The 19,472-nt window shown below is 36.6% G+C and overlaps 1 protein-coding gene across 2 annotated transcripts in view; it reads left to right on the top strand.

Moving 5' to 3' along the window:
- ARCN1 (archain 1) overlaps positions 1 to 19,472 on the top strand; it is a 37,802-nt gene that overhangs the window by 6,792 nt on the left and 11,538 nt on the right. For both annotated transcript variants that reach the window (XM_007494695.3, XM_007494696.3), the window contains 5 exons: positions 10,877 to 11,140; positions 11,889 to 12,068; positions 12,231 to 12,436; positions 13,619 to 13,783; positions 18,477 to 18,642. In XM_007494695.3, the coding sequence (XP_007494757.1) occupies positions 10,877 to 11,140; positions 11,889 to 12,068; positions 12,231 to 12,436; positions 13,619 to 13,783; positions 18,477 to 18,642 (981 nt within the window). The remainder of the gene's footprint in view (positions 1 to 10,876; positions 11,141 to 11,888; positions 12,069 to 12,230; positions 12,437 to 13,618; positions 13,784 to 18,476; positions 18,643 to 19,472) is intronic.

Raw genomic sequence — 19,472 nt, 5'->3', positions numbered from 1 at the left:
AATTCTTTGGAAGTAAAGGAAAAAGTAATGAAGCAGAAGGAAATAAAGAGGAAGCTGTAAGTAGTCAGTTCAGCAAATAATTATTTATTAAGCATTTACTGTGTGCAAGTTGCTGAAGATATAAACACAAAAATGAAATGGTTCCCTACCCTCAAAGAGCTTCTGTTGGTAAATTATAACATTTGTATAGATTTGAGTGTAGTTGCAGGTAGATTGGGAGGGCACAAATAATTAGAATGGGGGATTAGGGATAGCTTTTGAGTAAGAGATAGTACCTGAGCTTAAGCCTTGTAGGATGCTGGAAATTCAAAAAGCAGAAGATGAGTGAGAAGGGAGAAAATTCCAAGTATGGAAGACAGCCAATATAAAGTCACAGAAGAAAGAATGGCATGACATGTATGGTAAAAAGCAAGTAAGCTAGTTTAGCTAGAATGTAGAGTGCTTAAAGGAAGAACAGTTATATGGTATGAGTTTGTAAAAATAAGCCACATTAAGATTTTGAATGTTTTTAATACCAGATATAAGAGCTTGCATTTTATTTGTAGAGGTATTATGGAGCCACTGAAGTTTCTTGACCATGTTCAGACATGTTTTAGGAATCACTTTGGTGACTATAGAGGATAGATTGGAGAGGTCAGAGATTATGAGGCTATTGCTTTAATACAGGCAATTACGTAAAGCAAGCTGTGTAAAGAGGTCACATGTGAGGGTGTTTTGGAGAGAAAATTGATAGAACCTGTCATTTAATTGGGTACAGTACAAGAGTGAGAGTGCAAAGAATCAAGGATGACTCCAGGAGCAGCTGGGTAGCTTAGTGGAAGGAATGCCAGGGCTGGAGACAGGACATCCTGGGTTCAAATCCAGCCTCAGACACTTGTTAGCTATGTGACACTGGACAAGTCACTTAACACTAATTCCCTAATTCTTAACCTTCTTCTTCCCTGGAACTGATGTTTTGTATCAAATCTAAGACAGAAGGTAAAGGTTTTAAAAAGAAAGGATGACTCCATCATTACAAGGGAAATTAAATCAGATGTGCCTCTGCCAGAATTAGGGAATTTAGGAGAAGTAGATGGGGGGTGGGATGGGGATAATTCAGTATATTTTGGACATGTTGAGTTTGAGGTGTTGGTGGAACATCTAGGTGAAGATATACTACAACTAGTTAGCGATATGTGACTGTAGCTCAGGAGAGAGATGAGAGCTGGCTGTGTCAATTTGGGAATCATCTTCATAGAGATGATAATTGAACCCAAGGGAGCTGATGAAATTACTAAAAAGAGACGAGGGAAAAACTCAAGACGTAGTCTTGAACTGTACACCCTTGTGGGAGGGGGAGACTTGGACAATGATCCAATCTGATGAAGTCATGAAAACACAAAAAGAAGGAAGTATCCATTAGGAGGGAGTGATCAGCAGTGTCAGAAGCTACAGAGGTCAAAAAAGGACAAGAACTAAAATTAGGACAATGCCTTCCACATAGCACTTAATGTTTGTTAAATTGAATATGCCACAACACTATCCTTGGTTACTTGGATTTTTACCCTGATGAATGGAATAGTGATGGGTCAAATATCCATGAGTTGCCTTGGTCAGATGATGTGTCTTCTTGCAACTTAAACTAGCATCTAAATGGATGGATCCAGTGTTTACCCCTTAGAATGGTAGATTTTAAATACTCGTACTACCAAATCAACTTTCCTTTGCTACTATTAAACTTTAAAATGTTTAGAATATATCTTAGATTTGGAAGGGCCTTTAGAGATGATCTAGTCCAGTTCTTTCATTTTACAGACTAAGAAACTGAGAACCAAGAGGTTAAATAAATTACTCAAAGATGGTTATTGATAAGTATCTTGATACCTCCGACATTGTTTTTTATCTTACGGCTTCTAATTCATTTAGAACATTCCTGGGTAGAAAGGGGTTACAATTAGATCTTAACTACAGTGTCCTCAACTCACCTTTGTAATCATCATTTTGGGAAAAATTCATTCTGGCAGTTTAAAGAGGCATGGATTCTAGAGATGGTCTTCAAGTTTGTAAAAAGCTATTTAGAAAATTATTTCCTTCTATCTTCAACTGAAGATTGAATAGATAATAATGAGCTCAAATTATAGTCGGAAGGAATGCTTGCTTATTTTCATATAAATAATTGTTTTAAAATATTATTAAACCTAGATAATAGAGGCAGCTTGATGAAATGAAAGGACAAGAAATCTTGGAATCAAGAACCTGGACTCAAGTTCTGTCTTTTAGAAGTACTGGCTATTTGACCTTGGGCAAGTCTCTTAAATTCTTGTTGGCTTCAGGCAACTTTCTAAAGCTAGAGATCCCCATTCCAATTAAATCAGAGGTCTTTGCATCACCTTCCCCCACACACACACCTCATGCACACATACTCTATTTACATATATGCATGTATGTAAAAGGGTTTTTCTCAAGACATTTGTTAGAAACCCACTAAGTCTGTTATGTGATGAATTCATCTGGTTTATAGACAAGGATACAGTCTTTGTAGATCCCTTTCGTTCTATGCCTTAAGGTTATGGCATGGTTTATGTCCATATCTCAAAATATGAATTGTTATATAAACAGAAACTTGATTATGACAAATGAAAATCAGTGGTCATATTGCATTAAGTGAAACCCAGAGCTATCCCTAGGATATATCCTCTCTATTCCTATTTGGGTGTACTAGCTAGTACTCCTCCTGGCCACCTGTGGTTAGGGAAGGAGAAGTAGTAAAAAAAAAAAAGGAATTGGCATCTAGATAGATTGTACATAAATATTTAACTTAAGAACTATACCTCATGGTTATCACTTGCATAGTGCTTTATTGTAAGAGATATTTTTGAATTATTGGAAACCCTTTATTTTTACTTTTCCTTTTTTTATTGTCATGTAAAACACACTTCCCTGTTGGTCATTGTTGCAAGAACACACTGATGTGAAAGATAGCTCCAAGAGTTCTTTCTCTGGAGGTGGATAGCATTCCCTATCATAAGTTTTTCAGGATTGTCCCAGATCATTTCATTGCTGAAAGTAACCAAGTTTTTCAGAGAAAATCATCATCCAATATGGCTGCTGTTGTGTACAATGTTCTCCCAGTTCTGCTTACTTCTCTGCATCAGTTCCCACAAAATTTCCAGCTTTTTCTGAAATCTTGCTTATTTCTTATAACACAGTAGTATTCCATTACCAACATGTACCACAATTTGTTCAGCCATGCCAGACTGATGGGCATCCCCTCAATTTCCAATTCTTTGCCACCACAAAAAAAATCTGCTATAAATATTTTTGTACAAGTAGGTCCTTTACCCCTTTTTTATTATCTCTTTGGGATACAGACACAGTACTAATATTACTGGGTCTATGCACAGTTTAAAGCCTTTTGGGCATAGTTCCAAATTGCCTTCCAGAATGGTTGTATCAGTTCACAACTCCACCAACAATGCATTGGCATCCCAATTTTGCCACATCCCCTCCAACATTTATCACTTTTTCCTTACTGCCATATTGGCAAATCTCATGGTGTTAGGTGGTACCTCAGCATTGTGGAAAACCTTTATAACATAATCTCTAAGGGGAAAATGATTATCTTCCTTCTTGCACAGTCTCAACTGGAAAAGTACCAGGTACCTTAGTAGCCATTTAGTACAGCCCATACCAAAATAAGAATCTCCACTATGGCAAACCCAAGAAATGGGCAGCAAGCCTCTACTCAAAGACCTCAATTTAGAAGAAACCCATGATCTCTTAAAGTAGTCCATTCCACTTTGGTATCACTCATTTTTAGTAATTATTTCCTTTCGGGAGTCTTAACTAGCGTGTTCTGCAAACTTCTATGCTTTGCTCCTAGGAATACTTTCTGGGGCAAAGAAGAACTAATCTCTCCTACATGGATCTGACCTTTAAATATTTAAAGACCATTGTCATGTTCTCCTTGTCCACTTTTTTTCTTTCCCAGTTTTTAGCCAGGCCTTATAACGTATAATCTTCAGACTTCTTTGAAAATTAGTAGTCAGATTTGAACATAGAACTCCAGGTGTTACTTGACTGGAACAGAGTACATCCATCAGGGTCTTCATTTCCCAATTCTTTGTCCCTGGCTTTACCTAATATGATCTAAGAGCACATTAGTTTTGTTTTGTTTTTTTCCTTTAAATCATACTGATTTTATTTTATTCATTTGTTTTTGGTTTTGTTTTAATAAAAAATTTCCACATGTTTTCCAGTTATATGATTCAAATTGCCTCCTTTCATTCTTCCTTTCATCCCTCCTGGAGCTGGCAAGCAATTAATCTGTATTATACATATATTATCATGCTAAATATTTCCATTTTTGTTAGTGTTATAAAACCAAAACCCCAAAACATATACCCAAACAAACAATTGACAAAACATTTGCTTTCACCTGCATTCCTACTCCAAGTCCTTCTCTGGAGGTGGATAAGTCCCTCAGAATTGCCTTGTATCATTGTATTGGTGTTAGTAGCAAAGTCTATCTTATTTGATCATTCCATAGTATTGAAGTTACTGTGTATAATGATCTCCTGATGCTGCTTATTTCACTGTGCATTAGTTCATGTAGGTCTTTCCAGCTCTTTCTGAAAACATCTTGTAACAGTAGTATTCCCATCACCATCATATAACCACAATTTGTTCAGACATTCCCCAATTAAATCTCTTTGGGATATAGACCCAATACTAGATTAAAGGGTATGTATTCTTTTATAGCTCTTTGGGCATAATACCAACCAGTACACCACTCCACCAGCAATGCATTAGTGTCTCAATTTTGCCATATCCCCTCCAACACATATCATTTTCCTTTACCATCATATCAGCCAGTCTGATAGGTGTGAGGTAGCCCACAGAGTGGTTTTAATTTGCATTTCTCTAATCAAGAGGTATTGAAACTTTTTTTTTCATGTGATTATTGATAACTTTGATTTCTTCATCTGAAAACTGCCTGTTCATATCCTTTAACCATTTGTCAATTGGGAAATGACTTGTATTCTTATTAATTTGATATATACTTTATATACTTGAGAACACATTAAGTTTTCTCAATGTTTATGCATTGAGTTGCAGTCCATTAAAACCCCTGTGACTTTTTTTAGAGTCTCTAGCAATTATCAAATCTTGCCATTTCTACTTCCTCTATCCTATCCCCTTCTCTTAACTGACTACCCCAGTTCAAATTCTTGAGTGGCCTGTTGTGTTCTTTTCCCCTTTCTAATCTATTTTACATACAAATGACCAAAGTAATGTTTCTAAAATGAAGGTCTGAGTCAGTAAACTAGTGGCTTCTTTCTGTTTGTGTGAGCCAAGTATAAACTCCTCTGTTTATTTAGCTTTTTACAACTTGTCTTCTACCTACCTTTAAAACCTTATAAATTATTCTGTTACACATATTCTCTGGTCAACTAAAAAAGCCTCCTTGCTGTTCTTCACAAATGATATTCCATCTACTATCTGTGCTTTTGTACTAGCTTTTCTGTGTGCCTGAAATACTCTCCCTTCTTGGGATTCTTGACTTCCTTCAAGAGAGACCATGAGACCTTTCCTTGTCCCCTTTGCTGCATACTCTATGTCAGTTTCTAATTTATTATATAAGCTCCTTTATCTCTCTGTTTTAGAATTTATGTCTTGAGGAAGGGGACTATTTCACTTTTGTCTTTGTATTCCCAAAGAAGGAACCTATGGTAGAGAGAGATAACTGGCTTATGAACCAGTATGGCCTGGATTCAGATACTGCTTAGACACATTTTGTATGACCCTGGACGAGTCATTAACTCTTCAGCTCTCTTAAGCAACTTTCTTGGGGAGTTTACTCAACTTGGAATTAGTTTTACCAGTCAAATCCCAAGTGTAGGCCTTTTCTTCTATCCCTTTATGACCTCATCAGCTGGCATACTATGTGGCACATAATTGCTGTTTAAGACTTGCTTATTGTTTAACTGATAGGTTGGCTACTTCCTAGGGCCTTATTGAATCTGAATTGTTTTAATTCAAAATAAGATGAATTTTAAATAGGCATATACATATGAAATAAGGGGAAGCTCATTATATGTTAGGTATTTGGTAGTTTCTAGCTCAGTCCTCTTTTCTTTAGATTAGCAGGTTTTTATGTATTATGATTACTTAATTTAATCCCAATTTACTAAAATAATAATCTGTAGTGTCACGACCCCCTTTGGCAGTCTGGTGAAACTGTGGGCCCCATATTAAAATAATATTTTAAAATTCACTTTTAAAATCACTTAAGATTACAAAGGAAACTAATATGAACTACAGTTATCAAAATATTTTTTTAAAAATCTAGTTCATGGACCAGATAAGAACTTCTGCATAATTCAAAATCTTATTAAACAATGAGATAAACAATCTCAATAAACAAACCGAAATGATAGCTAGATTGATGTAGAACATGCCTCAGTGCAAAGTATTACAGATAAAAAAAATAACTGTTACTTTCTGTCTTATCAGTTCTAAGACAGAAGAGGAACAAGGGCTAGGGCCTTGGGGATTAAGTGACTTGCCCAGGGTCACATAGCTAAGAATTGTCTGAGGTTCAAATTTGAACCCAGGTTCTTTCACTCCAGGCCTCATATTACAGATTAATATCAGAGAAAGACTAGGAGGAAATAAGAAAACATTTATTAAAGATAAAGAAAAATCATTGGGAATAACAATTCAAGCCATTCACTGATTTCAAGAAACTTATATTCTAAAAGGAGAAAACAACAAATACTGCTGATGAAGTAGCCAGGAAGGGGCAGTTTGGTCCAAGAAGTTACTAGTTTAATGTGTGGAATCAATTATTGAAAGTCACTTCTAGAAATGATAGTGTTGATTTTGTTATTCTTGGAAATAAAGGTTGGGGGACAGCTAGGTGGCTCTGTGGATAGAAAGTTTTGGGGTTGGTTTTTGTTTTTTAAAAGAAAAAGGAGGGAGGGAGGGAGGAGGCAAAGAAAAGAAAAGGGGGAGGGAGTGGATAAAGACAAAGGATTGGCAGGAAATTGGCTAGAGGGCATCTTATGGCCCAGGCCAACAAGGATTGAGTGCAGTAGCATGAAGGGAATGTTGCTAGTATTTCATAGGTTCACAGATTTAAAGTTGGGGGCACCTTAGTGAGTTGGCCCAACCCTTTAATTTTACCAATGAATAAATATAGTCCCAGGGAGATGAAGTGACTTGTATAAAATCATCTATGTAGGTGTAAGTAGCCGAGCTGGGATTTAGTCTCTGGCTCTCTTGTCTTCCAGTCTTGTGCTCTTCTTGATCTTACATAAGAAGGGTTTACATAAACCAGTGAGCTGCTTTCCTACTTGTCAAGTAGGAAAGTACTTTGTATTTTCTAAGTATATGTCATTAAGCTGAGTCAAATATAACAGTTATCCAGGAGTTAGATGATGACTAGATTTAAAGAATGAGTTACTTCCCATATTCCCTATGCAAAAAAAAAGTTAAAGTGAAATGAGTTTCTACACCAAAATGTTACCCCGAACTGATACATCACATGTCTGGACTAAAAAAGTATACATTGGATCTCTTTTCATAACTCTGTCCTAGACCAACCTAACCCAATGTTGGCACTGCCTTCTAAAAATACTTTTGTTGTTCAATTGTGTCCAACTCTTTGTGACCTCATTTGGCAAAGATATGGAAATGGTTTACCATTTCCTTCTCTAGCTTGTTTTTACAGATGAAGCAACTGAGGCAAAACAGGGTTAAGACTTACCTAATGTCTGTCACACAGTAAGCATCTGAGGCTAGATTTGAACTGATGAAGATGAATCTTCCTGACTCCACTCTCAGAACTCAATACACCATGCCATCTAGCTGCCCCATTTGAAAATGCAGAGGGTAGGAAATTCCTTTTGAGATTTGAGTCCTATTTTCTCTTCCAACTCTGGTCTAGATACCCTTTATTCATACCTGGACGTTGTTCGAAACTCTAGTAGAATGGTGGTAAAATAAGGATCTATGTTCCAATCAGAAAAAAAAAAGTTGTAGCACACTCCTTGTATACCCATCAAATCAACCCTGAACCTATTGAGAATTCAGAAAGAATTGAGTAATTTGTAAAATATAATTTAATTTCAAAGGGCTAGATTCTTGTTATGATTATTTAGAATTTACTCATTCCTTCTGTTGTATAATAATTTAAAAGGTTAATCTGGTCCTGGTTAGGAGTATATCTGATTACAGGGAGTAGTTCATGAGCATGAACAAAATAAATTTGAAAGCTGGGATAATGAAATTAAGCTTCAGTGTGAGGAAAAGAACTACAATCAAAAAGTTGATGCAAATGAAAATTTAATAGTCAACTAAAGTTTCAAAAGGTTGCATTGTTGCTTTAAGTCAGCTTTCAACTAAACTATGTAATTATTTGATTTTGGAATAGAGCTTTGACTGTGCTGCAGATAGTTTGATCTCTTGAGATTTCACATTCCCTGTGCAATTAAAGCCAATCATTTGGTGAAATTAAAAAATCCTTGTTCAATTAGACTAACCAACAGCTATTAACTCACTGTGTAACCCTGAGCATATTACTTAACTTTTTTAAGCCTCAGTTTCTTCTTTTATAAAATGAAGATTTAAAAAATGGAATCTCTTGAGTTACTTCCAGTTCTAAGTCTGCGAATCTGAATGTTTTTGTGTGGTAAGATTAGTCTGACATCTCTTGAGTATGAATTATCTAATACCTTATTGCTTTGAGGTGCTCTTAGCATTATGACAGTTGTTTCTCAAACAACCTTGTTTACCTATTTTTAGATGAGTAAGGAGTACTTTCTCTCGTAGTTAATAGCTAATATAAATTATGTGCCATTATATGCATATTTATGTCAATTTACTGATTTAGATTTCACAGAATAGAAGAATTTGAGAGTTGCTTGGGTCCTCAGGGATCATCTAATTTCCTTGCTATCCTCAATAATGGCAATTGGGGTCTCTTCCCTATATACTTTTGTTTAATGAAATGTCAGGCCTTAAGAGTTGTTAGAAAGGGTGCAAAGTATAGATCACAGTTTATTATCAAGACCTGTGTGCTATTTGAAATAATTTCTCCTTTTCAGATTGTCAGCAAGACTGAATGGAATTAGGTATATGGGTTAGTCAGAGGTACAAGTTGGAGACTTAGTTTCTTTTCCACATAAAGTGGAGGGGGGAAAGTTCATACTTCTTATTAGGCTTTTAGCTGGGTCAGACCTTCATTCTGGCTTCAGAAATTCTAGTCTGTTAAGATTTCTGAGATTCTATTTATTATGAGTACACCAAAGCAGAGTGTTATGCATGTCTGAGTGAGAGAAAAAAAATGTTTGAAAATAATTTATTTCCAATAAGCAGAATTAGGAAAACAATTGTACAGTGACTAAGACAATCTAAATGGAAAGAACAAGCCAACAACAACAAAACATGAAGCGTTGCAATTTAATTATAATGACCAAACTTGGCCCTGAAGAAGAGATAAGAAAATAGGTATAGAACATTGCAAGTGCTGTCAAACTCAATTGATGTGTGGGTCAGTTTTACTGAAAAACTTTCATTTTTACTCTTTATTAATGGGGATAGCTCTTTGGGCTGGAGAGGGAAAAAATTACACTAGAAAAAGGCAAGTTGGCAATCACTTATAAAGTGCACTGGGGAGACAAAGAAAGGGCACCCTACCTAAAGGAATCCACATTCTAATGGGGGGGGGGGGGTCAGGGGTTATATTTGATCCTAGATGTAATTGAAGAGATTCATTGGAATTTATTGAGTAAGGTGGTGGCAAGGTCAGACCTGTACTTTAAAATCACTCTGGCAATAGAGTGAAGATGGCTGGAGTAGTGAGAGACTTTTAACTAGGAGACAACCTGAAGGCTATTGAAAAAGTGTGGGAGTGAGATGGTTTTTATCTAGGTGATGGCCCTGTGGAGGGGGAATATGGCACTTATAAATGACATGTGAAAGTAGAATCAACAGATATTGGTGATATCAAGAACAAAAGATCTCAGCAACAAAAAGTTTTATTAAAACTTGAAAGAACTTAAACTTTTAAAAATTGCTATCTTTAGTACCTAGTACATAGTAGACTCAAATGCTTGTTGATTGATTGCTATCTTTTGTCTTAAACCTACACTTTCATTTCTGAATATATCCATATTCCCTGATGTACCCAGTGAACCATCTCTTAAAACAGAATTTTTTTAAAAGAAAGAGAAAAGGCACTTCAGTAGAACCAACCAACACTCTGACAGTGTGTGAAATATTCCACAGAGAGAACTTATTATCCAAAAATAGGTTTTTCTTTTTCCTGTTCATTAAGTTGTACAAAAAACATAGTAGTCAATTTTTTTGTTCTTATTTTTAACTTCATATTTTTACTTACTACAATAAAAAGATCTCTGGACTATAAATGAGTATTTTCCTGGTGGTTCTATCATTAAATCATTGTGTAAACTAAATCTCTCTGGATCCTTGATTTCCCCCTCCCCACCCCCCAACAGAACTGATCTGTCTCTTGAAGATGCTGGGAAAATAAACTCCTTTTTAAAAATGACAATGATAAAAATTGAAGGCTAGCATGTTTGAAAATTTCCTTTTTGGTGTTGGTAGTTGTTTGTTTTTAAGTCCTTACCTTCTGCTTTAGAATCAGTACTATTGGTTTTAAGGCAGAAGAGCAGTAAGAGCTAGGCAATGGGAGTTAGGTGACTTGCCTAAGGGGTCACACAGCTACGAAGTGTCTCAGGCCATTTTTGAACCCACAACCTCCTGTTTCTGGGCCTGACTCCACTGATCCACCTAGCTGCCCTCTGGGTGGTTGTATTTCAACATATTTAACTCTAAGTTGAAATATATTTATGCTTTGTATTCCTGACAGGTGCTGTTGGCAGCAGCCGTCTGCACAAAAGCAGGAAAGGCAATAGTCTCTCGACAGTTTGTAGAAATGACCCGAACTCGAATTGAGGGGTTGCTAGCAGCTTTCCCTAAGCTTATGAACACTGGAAAGCAGCACACATTTGTTGAGACGGAGAGTGTAAGATACGTCTATCAACCCATGGAGAAGCTATACATGGTTCTGATCACCACCAAAAATAGTAACATCCTGGAGGATCTGGAGACCCTACGGCTCTTTTCTAGAGTGGTAAAATTCCTTCTGTAGTATCAGATTTGACTTGTTATTTCTTTTTTTCTTTGTGAGAGCCCATGTTCCCTAAAAAAGAGTCTGAGAAGAAGAAACAATATAACATACCTTTATTTGAACAGATTGATATTTTAAACAAACTGGTTGCTATGCTGATATCTATCAAGTAGTACTCAGAATGGAAAATGGCATAATTTGTTATTATTTGGAGAGAGTTTGCATGAACTCATCCTAAAGTAAAAACACAGCTGTAAAAAATATCTGCTGATTATGTTTTTGCAATATGTAGTTCTGTAGCATTTTTAATATAACTTTATCCTCTGCCAGGAAAATTTTATGTAACCAGAGCAATTCCAAGAAATGTCTTTAAACAGAACTTAGTAAGGATCACATAAGGTTCGTACTTTAATTTCAGAATTTGTCTTGCCAAATTGAAGTTTGTATCTATAAAGTTTGAACAAATGACTTAATTTGCCATTATGTATATCTGACTATTATTTAGTGCTATGTGTTTAGATAGCACATTTTATATTAAAAAAATTTTTTTTTTGCTCATGCAAGACCCTCAAGTGAGAAAATTCATTGTGACAATAAGGATTACTTCTCAAGAAGAAAAAGTGGCAAAAGAGATAAGAAAGGTTCAGATTGGGGACATTTTAAGCCTAGTAAAGTTGGATATGAGGATGTCTTGGGAAGATTGTTCCTGATATGATTCTAAATATCTTCATTTTTCATCATTTGTGACCAGATCCCCGAGTATTGCCGAGCCTTAGAAGAAAATGAGATATCTGAGCACTGCTTTGACCTGATTTTTGCCTTTGATGAGATTGTTGCCCTGGGTTACCGAGAGAATGTCAATCTGGCACAGATCCGGACTTTCACAGAAATGGACTCTCACGAGGAGAAGGTGTTCCGAGCAGTTCGAGAGGTAAACTGGTGCTATTCTGAGATTCTGTCAATCTGCAGTATTTAATATATATGTTCTAGACTTTTTCCAGTGATCTGGCTGGATTTCTCTTTTCTTTTATAACTGGTTGCTTATGAACACCATTTTCTCAATATTGGATCCACATGTGCCTCTTTCTTGCAGACTCAGGAGCGTGAAGCCAAGGCTGAAATGAGGCGTAAAGCAAAGGAATTACAACAGGCCCGAAGAGATGCTGAGAGACAAGGCAAAAAAGCACCAGGCTTTGGAGGATTTGGAAGCTCAGCAGTTTCTGGTGGCAGCACAACTGCCATGATCACAGAGACTATCATTGAAACAGAAAAAACAAAAGTGGCACCTGCACCAGCCAGGTATAAGTCTGGTGTGGGACCAGCAGCCCTAGAAAAGCCAAATGAAGACTTTATCCGTATATCTTTTATGCTTGTACCTGGCAACTAGACAAGCTAATGATAAAGAATGACATGATGGAATAATATGAAGTATAAAACTTGACCACATAATATGGGGGTGAGGGAGAAATATTATCATTTCTCCTTTTGTGTAAATGTTCCTTTAATAAGTTAATGTCTATGTATCTCCATTTCTGGAATAGTTGATTTGGAGATATGTTTATCTATTGATGTGCACTCTCTGTGGGCAACTTGAAGAAATTTGATCATTAGGACATATATAGCTATATTCATGGATCTTTGATTCCTAGAAGCACACTATTCACATAACTTTGATAACTGGATTCATTAAGAATTGGTTGTTGTATAACTTTAAGAATATGCAAGATAAATATACACATCACACTTTTAAAGTTTGCAAGGTCTTTTTTCATACAAGCCTTACAACAATTCTATGAGGGTTAAATACCACACATATATCCCTATTTTACATATTGGAAAATTGAGGCTCATTAGAGTGGTCATGTGGTCATGCTCACAAAGATAGCAAGGGTCAGAATTAAGACTTGAACCCAGCCCTTTTGATTCCAAATTCACTATACCATGAAACTTCCATTTCTCTCCAGGCCAATCTTTAAGTCTTGGGCATTCACCCTAAAATACTGATCCATGCATTTAGAGCCTACTATATGCCAGACATTATACTAAGTACTTTACAAATATGATCTCATTTGATCTTCACAATGTCCCTGCAAAATGGGTGCTGTTATTTTCCCCATGTTACAATTGTGGAAACTGGGGCACACATAAGTTTGACTTGCCTAGCTAATATCATACAAGCTAGTAAGTGTCTGGGATCAGATTTGAACTTGAGTCTTCTTGACTCCAGGCCCAGTGTTCTATCCATTTTACCACCAGCTACCTCTAAAGTACTTGCTTAAGATTAACAGTCCTGGGTTCTACTCCTCACTTGTCCTGCTAGTTTAGCTGTTTGACCTAACCTCAGTCATCAGTTTCTTTTTCTATAAAAAAGAAGTCAGACAAGGTTTACCGTATAAGGTTCTTTCAAGCTTTGATATTCTGTTATCCTGTAGTAAATTTTTCTAAGACAGCTAATATTTCACCATTCATCCTTCCTTTTAGGCCTTCAGGTCCAAGCAAGGCTTTGAAACTTGGAGCCAAAGGGAAAGAAGTAGACAATTTTGTGGACAAACTGAAATCTGAAGGCGAAACCATTATGTCCTCCAATTCAGGCAAGCGTACATCTGAAGCAGCCAAAGTTCTCACTCCACCTGTTAACATGGAAAGGTAGGTATTGACCTCTGCTGTATTAATATATCCAATAACTAATATAGCTCTCCCCTTTTTTAAGCATTTGTAAATTCTTTTGTCTGTTCTTTTTTTTTAATATGAGATTTAAAGTAGATGCAATATATTAATATATAAGAAAATATCTTGAAACATCTTGGGAAAGAAAACCTATGCCTACCATCTTTCTTCTTTTGAATATCCCCATCCCAATAGTTCTGAACCCCCAGCTGTCATTATTTATATCCATCTCTCTCTATCCCTCCTGCCCACTGCCTTATTTTCATTCAACTCAACCACCCCAACATCACACTCTAAAATTACTCACCCCTTCTACTTTTCTACTCAGGAATTCTACTCAGGAATGTTTACATCATAGGTAACAGACTTGCTTTCATCTTAAAGCTTTTTTTTTTCAAGTTTTCCAATCCTTCTATCTTCTGGCTCTCACTAAGACCTTGTTCCTTCTTATTGACACAGAGTACTTGATTGCCCTTTCTAGCACTGGTTGCACTTTCACTCCTTTCTGATTCACTGATTGAGATTGGAAAGTTGAATTACTTTCTGCTCCTTATTGTCACTTCCAAGTTCACTCTCTACCACTATCACTTAGTGACCTCTTCTCCTTTGAGGTCATTCAATTTATATCTTCCAGTCAATTCTAGTAGCCACTGTCTATTTTCTAGGACATTCTCCTTTCCTCAATGAGTTCACTGCCTGGCTCATAGTCTTTCTATCCTTCCTCACTCCTGCCTCAATATTAGAGGACTTCAACATATATATTGACACTTCCTCAAACACTCTAATATTACAGGTTCTCGATTCACTCATTTCACATGACCTCTATCCTAGCTCAACAACAGATAAAGAGATAATCTTGCCATCACCCATAGATGTTCTGTTTCTAAACTCTGAAGTTTCATGATTTTACCGTAATCTGTTGTCATCCTGCCTCTCCCTTAGCCTTACAAGCCCTAATCCTGTTCTTTGTCCTCATCGTGGCCTCTCAGCCCCTTACTTCCTATACTGATTATAAACTAGTCCCTTTCCTATTTTGGCCCTTTGTAAACTTGTTCAGTTTTACTGTCCTCATGAGTCCTTTGCCTTTTTTATCCTATTGGCTAATCTTGCCTTACTGAGCTTCAGGCTTGAATTACTCCCACCATTTGCTCTTTTTACTCCTATTCATATACTGGAAAAAATCACAAAATGGTTTTGATTAGATCCACTATGAATTTATATTACATAATCTCTCAAATGGGCCCTTACTGTGTCTAGGCAATCCTTTTATACTTCCCTAATAGATTTGCAATCCCACTGTCCACATTAACTGTCTCATCACATAAAGAAATAGACCTTGCAAAGGCAGATCCCTCTATATACCATCCAGTCTTCTACAGCAGATTGCCATTTCTTTTAACTTCACTCTCATTTATCTTTCTACATTTTGGCTTCTTTAATTGTTCAACTAAAACCCGCTCTTTATTTTTTAACTGATTAATTAACTTAGGTTACATGATTCATGTTCTTTCCCTCCCCTCCTCCTGGAGCCAACAAGCAATTCCACTGGGTTTTACATGTATCATTCTTCAAAACCTATTTCCATATTATTAATATTTGCGATAGGGTGATCATTTAAAGTCATCATCCCCAATTATATACCCATCGAACCATGTGATCAATCATATGCTTTTCTTCTGAGTTTCTACTTCCACAGTTCTTTCTCTGGATGTGGAGAGCATTCTTTCTCATAAGTACTAATGATTGCCAAATCTAGTGACCTTTTCTCAATCCTCATCCTTCCTGACATCTGCAGATCTTAACAGTAATAATTATCCTCTTCTCCTTGTTATTTTCTTCCCTCCAGATTTTTGTGAGTGCTCTCTCTGATTCTTCTGTCCTATCTGACTGTTCCTTTTCAGTCTCCTTTGTTAGATCTCTTCTCCTTTTGTACCATTTCTCTTGGTGATATCATCAGTTTCTATTGATCCAATTATATCTATGCTGATGGTTCTAAAATCTACTTATCTTGACCTAACAGGTCTCCAGATTTCTCATTTCATATGGTCAAACATCTCAAACTAGATGTCCCTTAAACATCTTAAAATCAGGTATATCCAAAACAACTAATTATCTTGTCTCTCAAACTTTTCCATGTTCCTGTTACCCTCAAAAGAACCACTATCCTTCCAGTCACCCATGCTGTCAACCTAGATGTTATTCTGGACTCCTCACCATCTCTTTCTCCCCATAGCCAAGCTGTCATTAAAGCCAATTGGTTTCATCTTTGCATCTCTCATGTATTTCTTCTTTTCTGTCATACTGCTACTGACCTTGTTCAAGCCCTCATCACTTCACACCTGCATTAGCCTTCTATTTAACTGACTTCTCTGCCTCATTCCATCCTTCACAGATATCTTCCTAAAGCACAAGTCTGACCACGGCACATATGTCCGCCCACTCGAACCCCCAATTTAGTAAACGACGATCCCTATCACCTCCAGAATCAAATATAAAATTATCTGTTTGGAATTTTCAGCCCTTCATAACCTGGCCCCTCTTACCTTTTTCAGCCTTATGTCTCATTCATCTCTAGTTATTCTTTAGTCTTGTAATGCTGACCTTCTTGCCATCCCTCCTAGGATGACACTTCATCTTCTAAGTACATTTTTGCTATCTATCTCCCATGCTGGGGATTCCCTCCCTCCTCTTCTCTGCCTCTAGACCTCCCTGGCTTCCTTCAAATCCCAGCTAAATTCCCACTTTCTACAAGTAGCCTTTCCCAATCTCCTTTGATGCTAACTAGTGCCTTCACTCTGCTAGTTATCTTTGTATGTTGTATTTGTATATAGTTTTTATACATTGTCTTTCTCAGTAGATTGTGAGCTCTTTGAGAAGCTTGTTTTCTGTTAGTCATTTGTTTTCCTTGTAATCCCTAGCCCTTACACAGTACCTTGCACATTATAGGAGCCAATAACACACTTGTTGACTGATTGACTGACTGCCTGCCTGCCTTTTCTCAACTCTTTATTTCCTCAATTGATCTCAGATGCTTATTTTTTTTGGCAGTCCTGTGGAGTGTCTAGTTTACTATCCCTCAGAGTGGTCCTCACTAGTGAACTGAAGTTGTAAGCATGCATTACATGTAAGCATGGTATTATCTTTCTCATCCTTCTAAATTGAACTGGAAAAAAATCAATATTTCATCCAAAGTGGACTTATGAATATGCATTCTTATAAGTATTTACATCCTGGGAAAGTGTTCAGATTGGTCTTTTCCTCTCTCTGGACATTAGTACAAGTTGGGAAAAAAAAACCACAACTTTTATATACTAGTTATTAAGCAAGGCTACATATTCACAGCTCAGCGTTCTTGTGTTGAAGCCCAGAGCCTTCTACTGTTGCTGGTGGTTTGAGGTCAAGTGAAAGATGAGTCTGGAAGAACAGTTCGATTAAGTTTGTATAAAGGAAGCATATTCACTTCCTTTGTGTTCTATGTGAAATAGAACAGTGTTGCATCAGTTTATTAGAAATGGCAGGATGGCTGACCCTCTGTAGATTTCCTGAAGCAGGAATGTCTCTGAGATAAACCTAATAGATTACTTAGGCTTGAAGGGTTATAAAATAAGTGCCTACTATAAGGTGTACTGTGTTGAGAACTGAGGATACAAAGAAAGTTGTGTATGTGTGTGTGTATGTATATTTATGGGATCATTCTTTTTTTTTCCTAAATTTTAGACTTTTTCCATGGTTCATGTTCTTTCCCTTTCCCCTTCTCTTCCCCTCCCAGAGCTGACAAGCAATTCTACTTACATGTCTGATTACTCATATTTGTAATAGAGTATATGACACTGTTCTTTCAAAGAATTTGTAGACTTATCGGAAGGAAAAATATATACACAAATAACTTATAAATGGGATTAAATTGGTGCAAAGAAGAGGTTCAAGCAAAGTACTAAAAAAAAATCTGAAGAGAAAGATCATTTTTGTTCATAGATTGGAGCATCTGTGAACACTTCATAGAGGAGGACTAGTTCTTTGCTAGAAGGGAGGGCTTTAAATAGATGGAGTTCATAGGTAGGAGGATCCCATTAAGACAGGAAAGATGGATTGGAGCCTAATTGTAAAGGACTTTGAATGCCAGATCAGATTAATAGTTTATTGTTCATTAGACAGTGAGGAAACCACTAGAGGTTTTTTGTTTTGTTTTTTTGTTTTTAGTAAAAATGTAATATCAGAGTAGTGTGTTCTGGCACCTTGGTGAAGATGATTCAGAGATATGGAAATAAATTGGGATCAATAATTTGTTAGTCTAACCAGATAGGACTTTTTACACTTGGTAATTGTGTAGATAAATACTAGCTGAACCCCTGTGTATATAAAGTACACCCTGTCACTGTTCTAAGGTACAGGATATAGAATTTGGTCCTCGTACCAGAGACTTTTTCTTTAAGAGGTCAAAGAAAGTCAGACCAGAATCAAATTCTTCAATCCTATTTCCCAGTATGTTCAGTATTCCCTGTTTTTTAGCCTTATGAGTCAAGTGAGATCAGTAAAAATAAAAAGAGGCCTTATATAATACTGCCTAGATTAATAGCATTTTTAAAGATGTGCTGGCAGTGGAAGGTTTAATATTGAAGAATACCTCATTTTCTTTTTCCAACCTGAGTAAGTGATTTTCTTATGCCTATAGTGTGCATATGAAGATTGAAGAAAAAATTGCATTGACCTGTGGACGAGATGGAGGCTTACAGAACATGGAGTTACATGGCATGATCATGCTAAGAATCTCAGATGACAAATTTGGTCGTATTCGTCTACACGTGGAAAATGATGACAAGAAGGGAGTACAACTACAAGTAAGTGGAGGCAGAGGACCTGAAAACCCATTAAGGGTTATGTAATGATTAAACTAGTGGGAGTTATAAACTGTGGCAGATAAAAGAGTTGTTGATTTAAATTGTGACCGCAGAAAATATGGTTTCAAGACAGTGTCTTGTTTTTAAATCAAATATAAGATGGTCTCCAGGGGAAAATTCCCAATTATTAAAATATACCCAAGTCAGCTGGGTTTTATAGATATTTTAATTAATACAAAATTAAGGAATAAATGAAAGAGAGAGAGAGAGAGAGAGAGAGAGAGAGAGAAAATAATACGAAAAGGACTAGACCAGCTGAGGCCTGCCTTAAAAGAGAGATCAGTCAGTTTTTTATCCACTCACCACAAGATTTGTCCCAAGCAAGATTCTAGTGTTCAGAGAGACACTAGGCCAGTTCCATCTCAGCTGACTCCACCAACTGAATGTGTGTCCCTCTCTCTCCTGAGGCCTCCTTTTAAAGGGAATTTTCTCCTATGTCACCTCCCCTAAGTTCTCACATCTACCAATCACAGTAGACGTTTTTCAAAGGACAGACCATTCTTAATTCACACCTAAGAAGGCTTGAACTTTTGATTAAGTTCACACCTGAAAAAATCTCTGAGTAAGTTCTCACCTCTTTGCTCCTTGTAAATTCACAAGTTGCCTGACCTTTATAGGTACTTAGCACCCTTTTGTATTAGATCTAAAAATAGGCACAGCTTAAGAACTTTTGCCTTACTATAAGTATAGGTTTAAGTATTTTTCATTGTTCAGCAAGGAGTTTCTTCCCCTAAAGCAGGCTTAAGTAGGGGTGGAGTAGAGGTCTCACA

The sequence above is a fragment of the Monodelphis domestica genome, chromosome 4, assembly GCF_027887165.1.
Source record: "Monodelphis domestica isolate mMonDom1 chromosome 4, mMonDom1.pri, whole genome shotgun sequence".
Classification (NCBI taxonomy): domain Eukaryota; kingdom Metazoa; phylum Chordata; class Mammalia; order Didelphimorphia; family Didelphidae; genus Monodelphis; species Monodelphis domestica.
The sequence above is the reverse complement of the archived record's forward strand: the minus strand, read 5'-3'. Positions and strand labels throughout refer to the sequence as shown.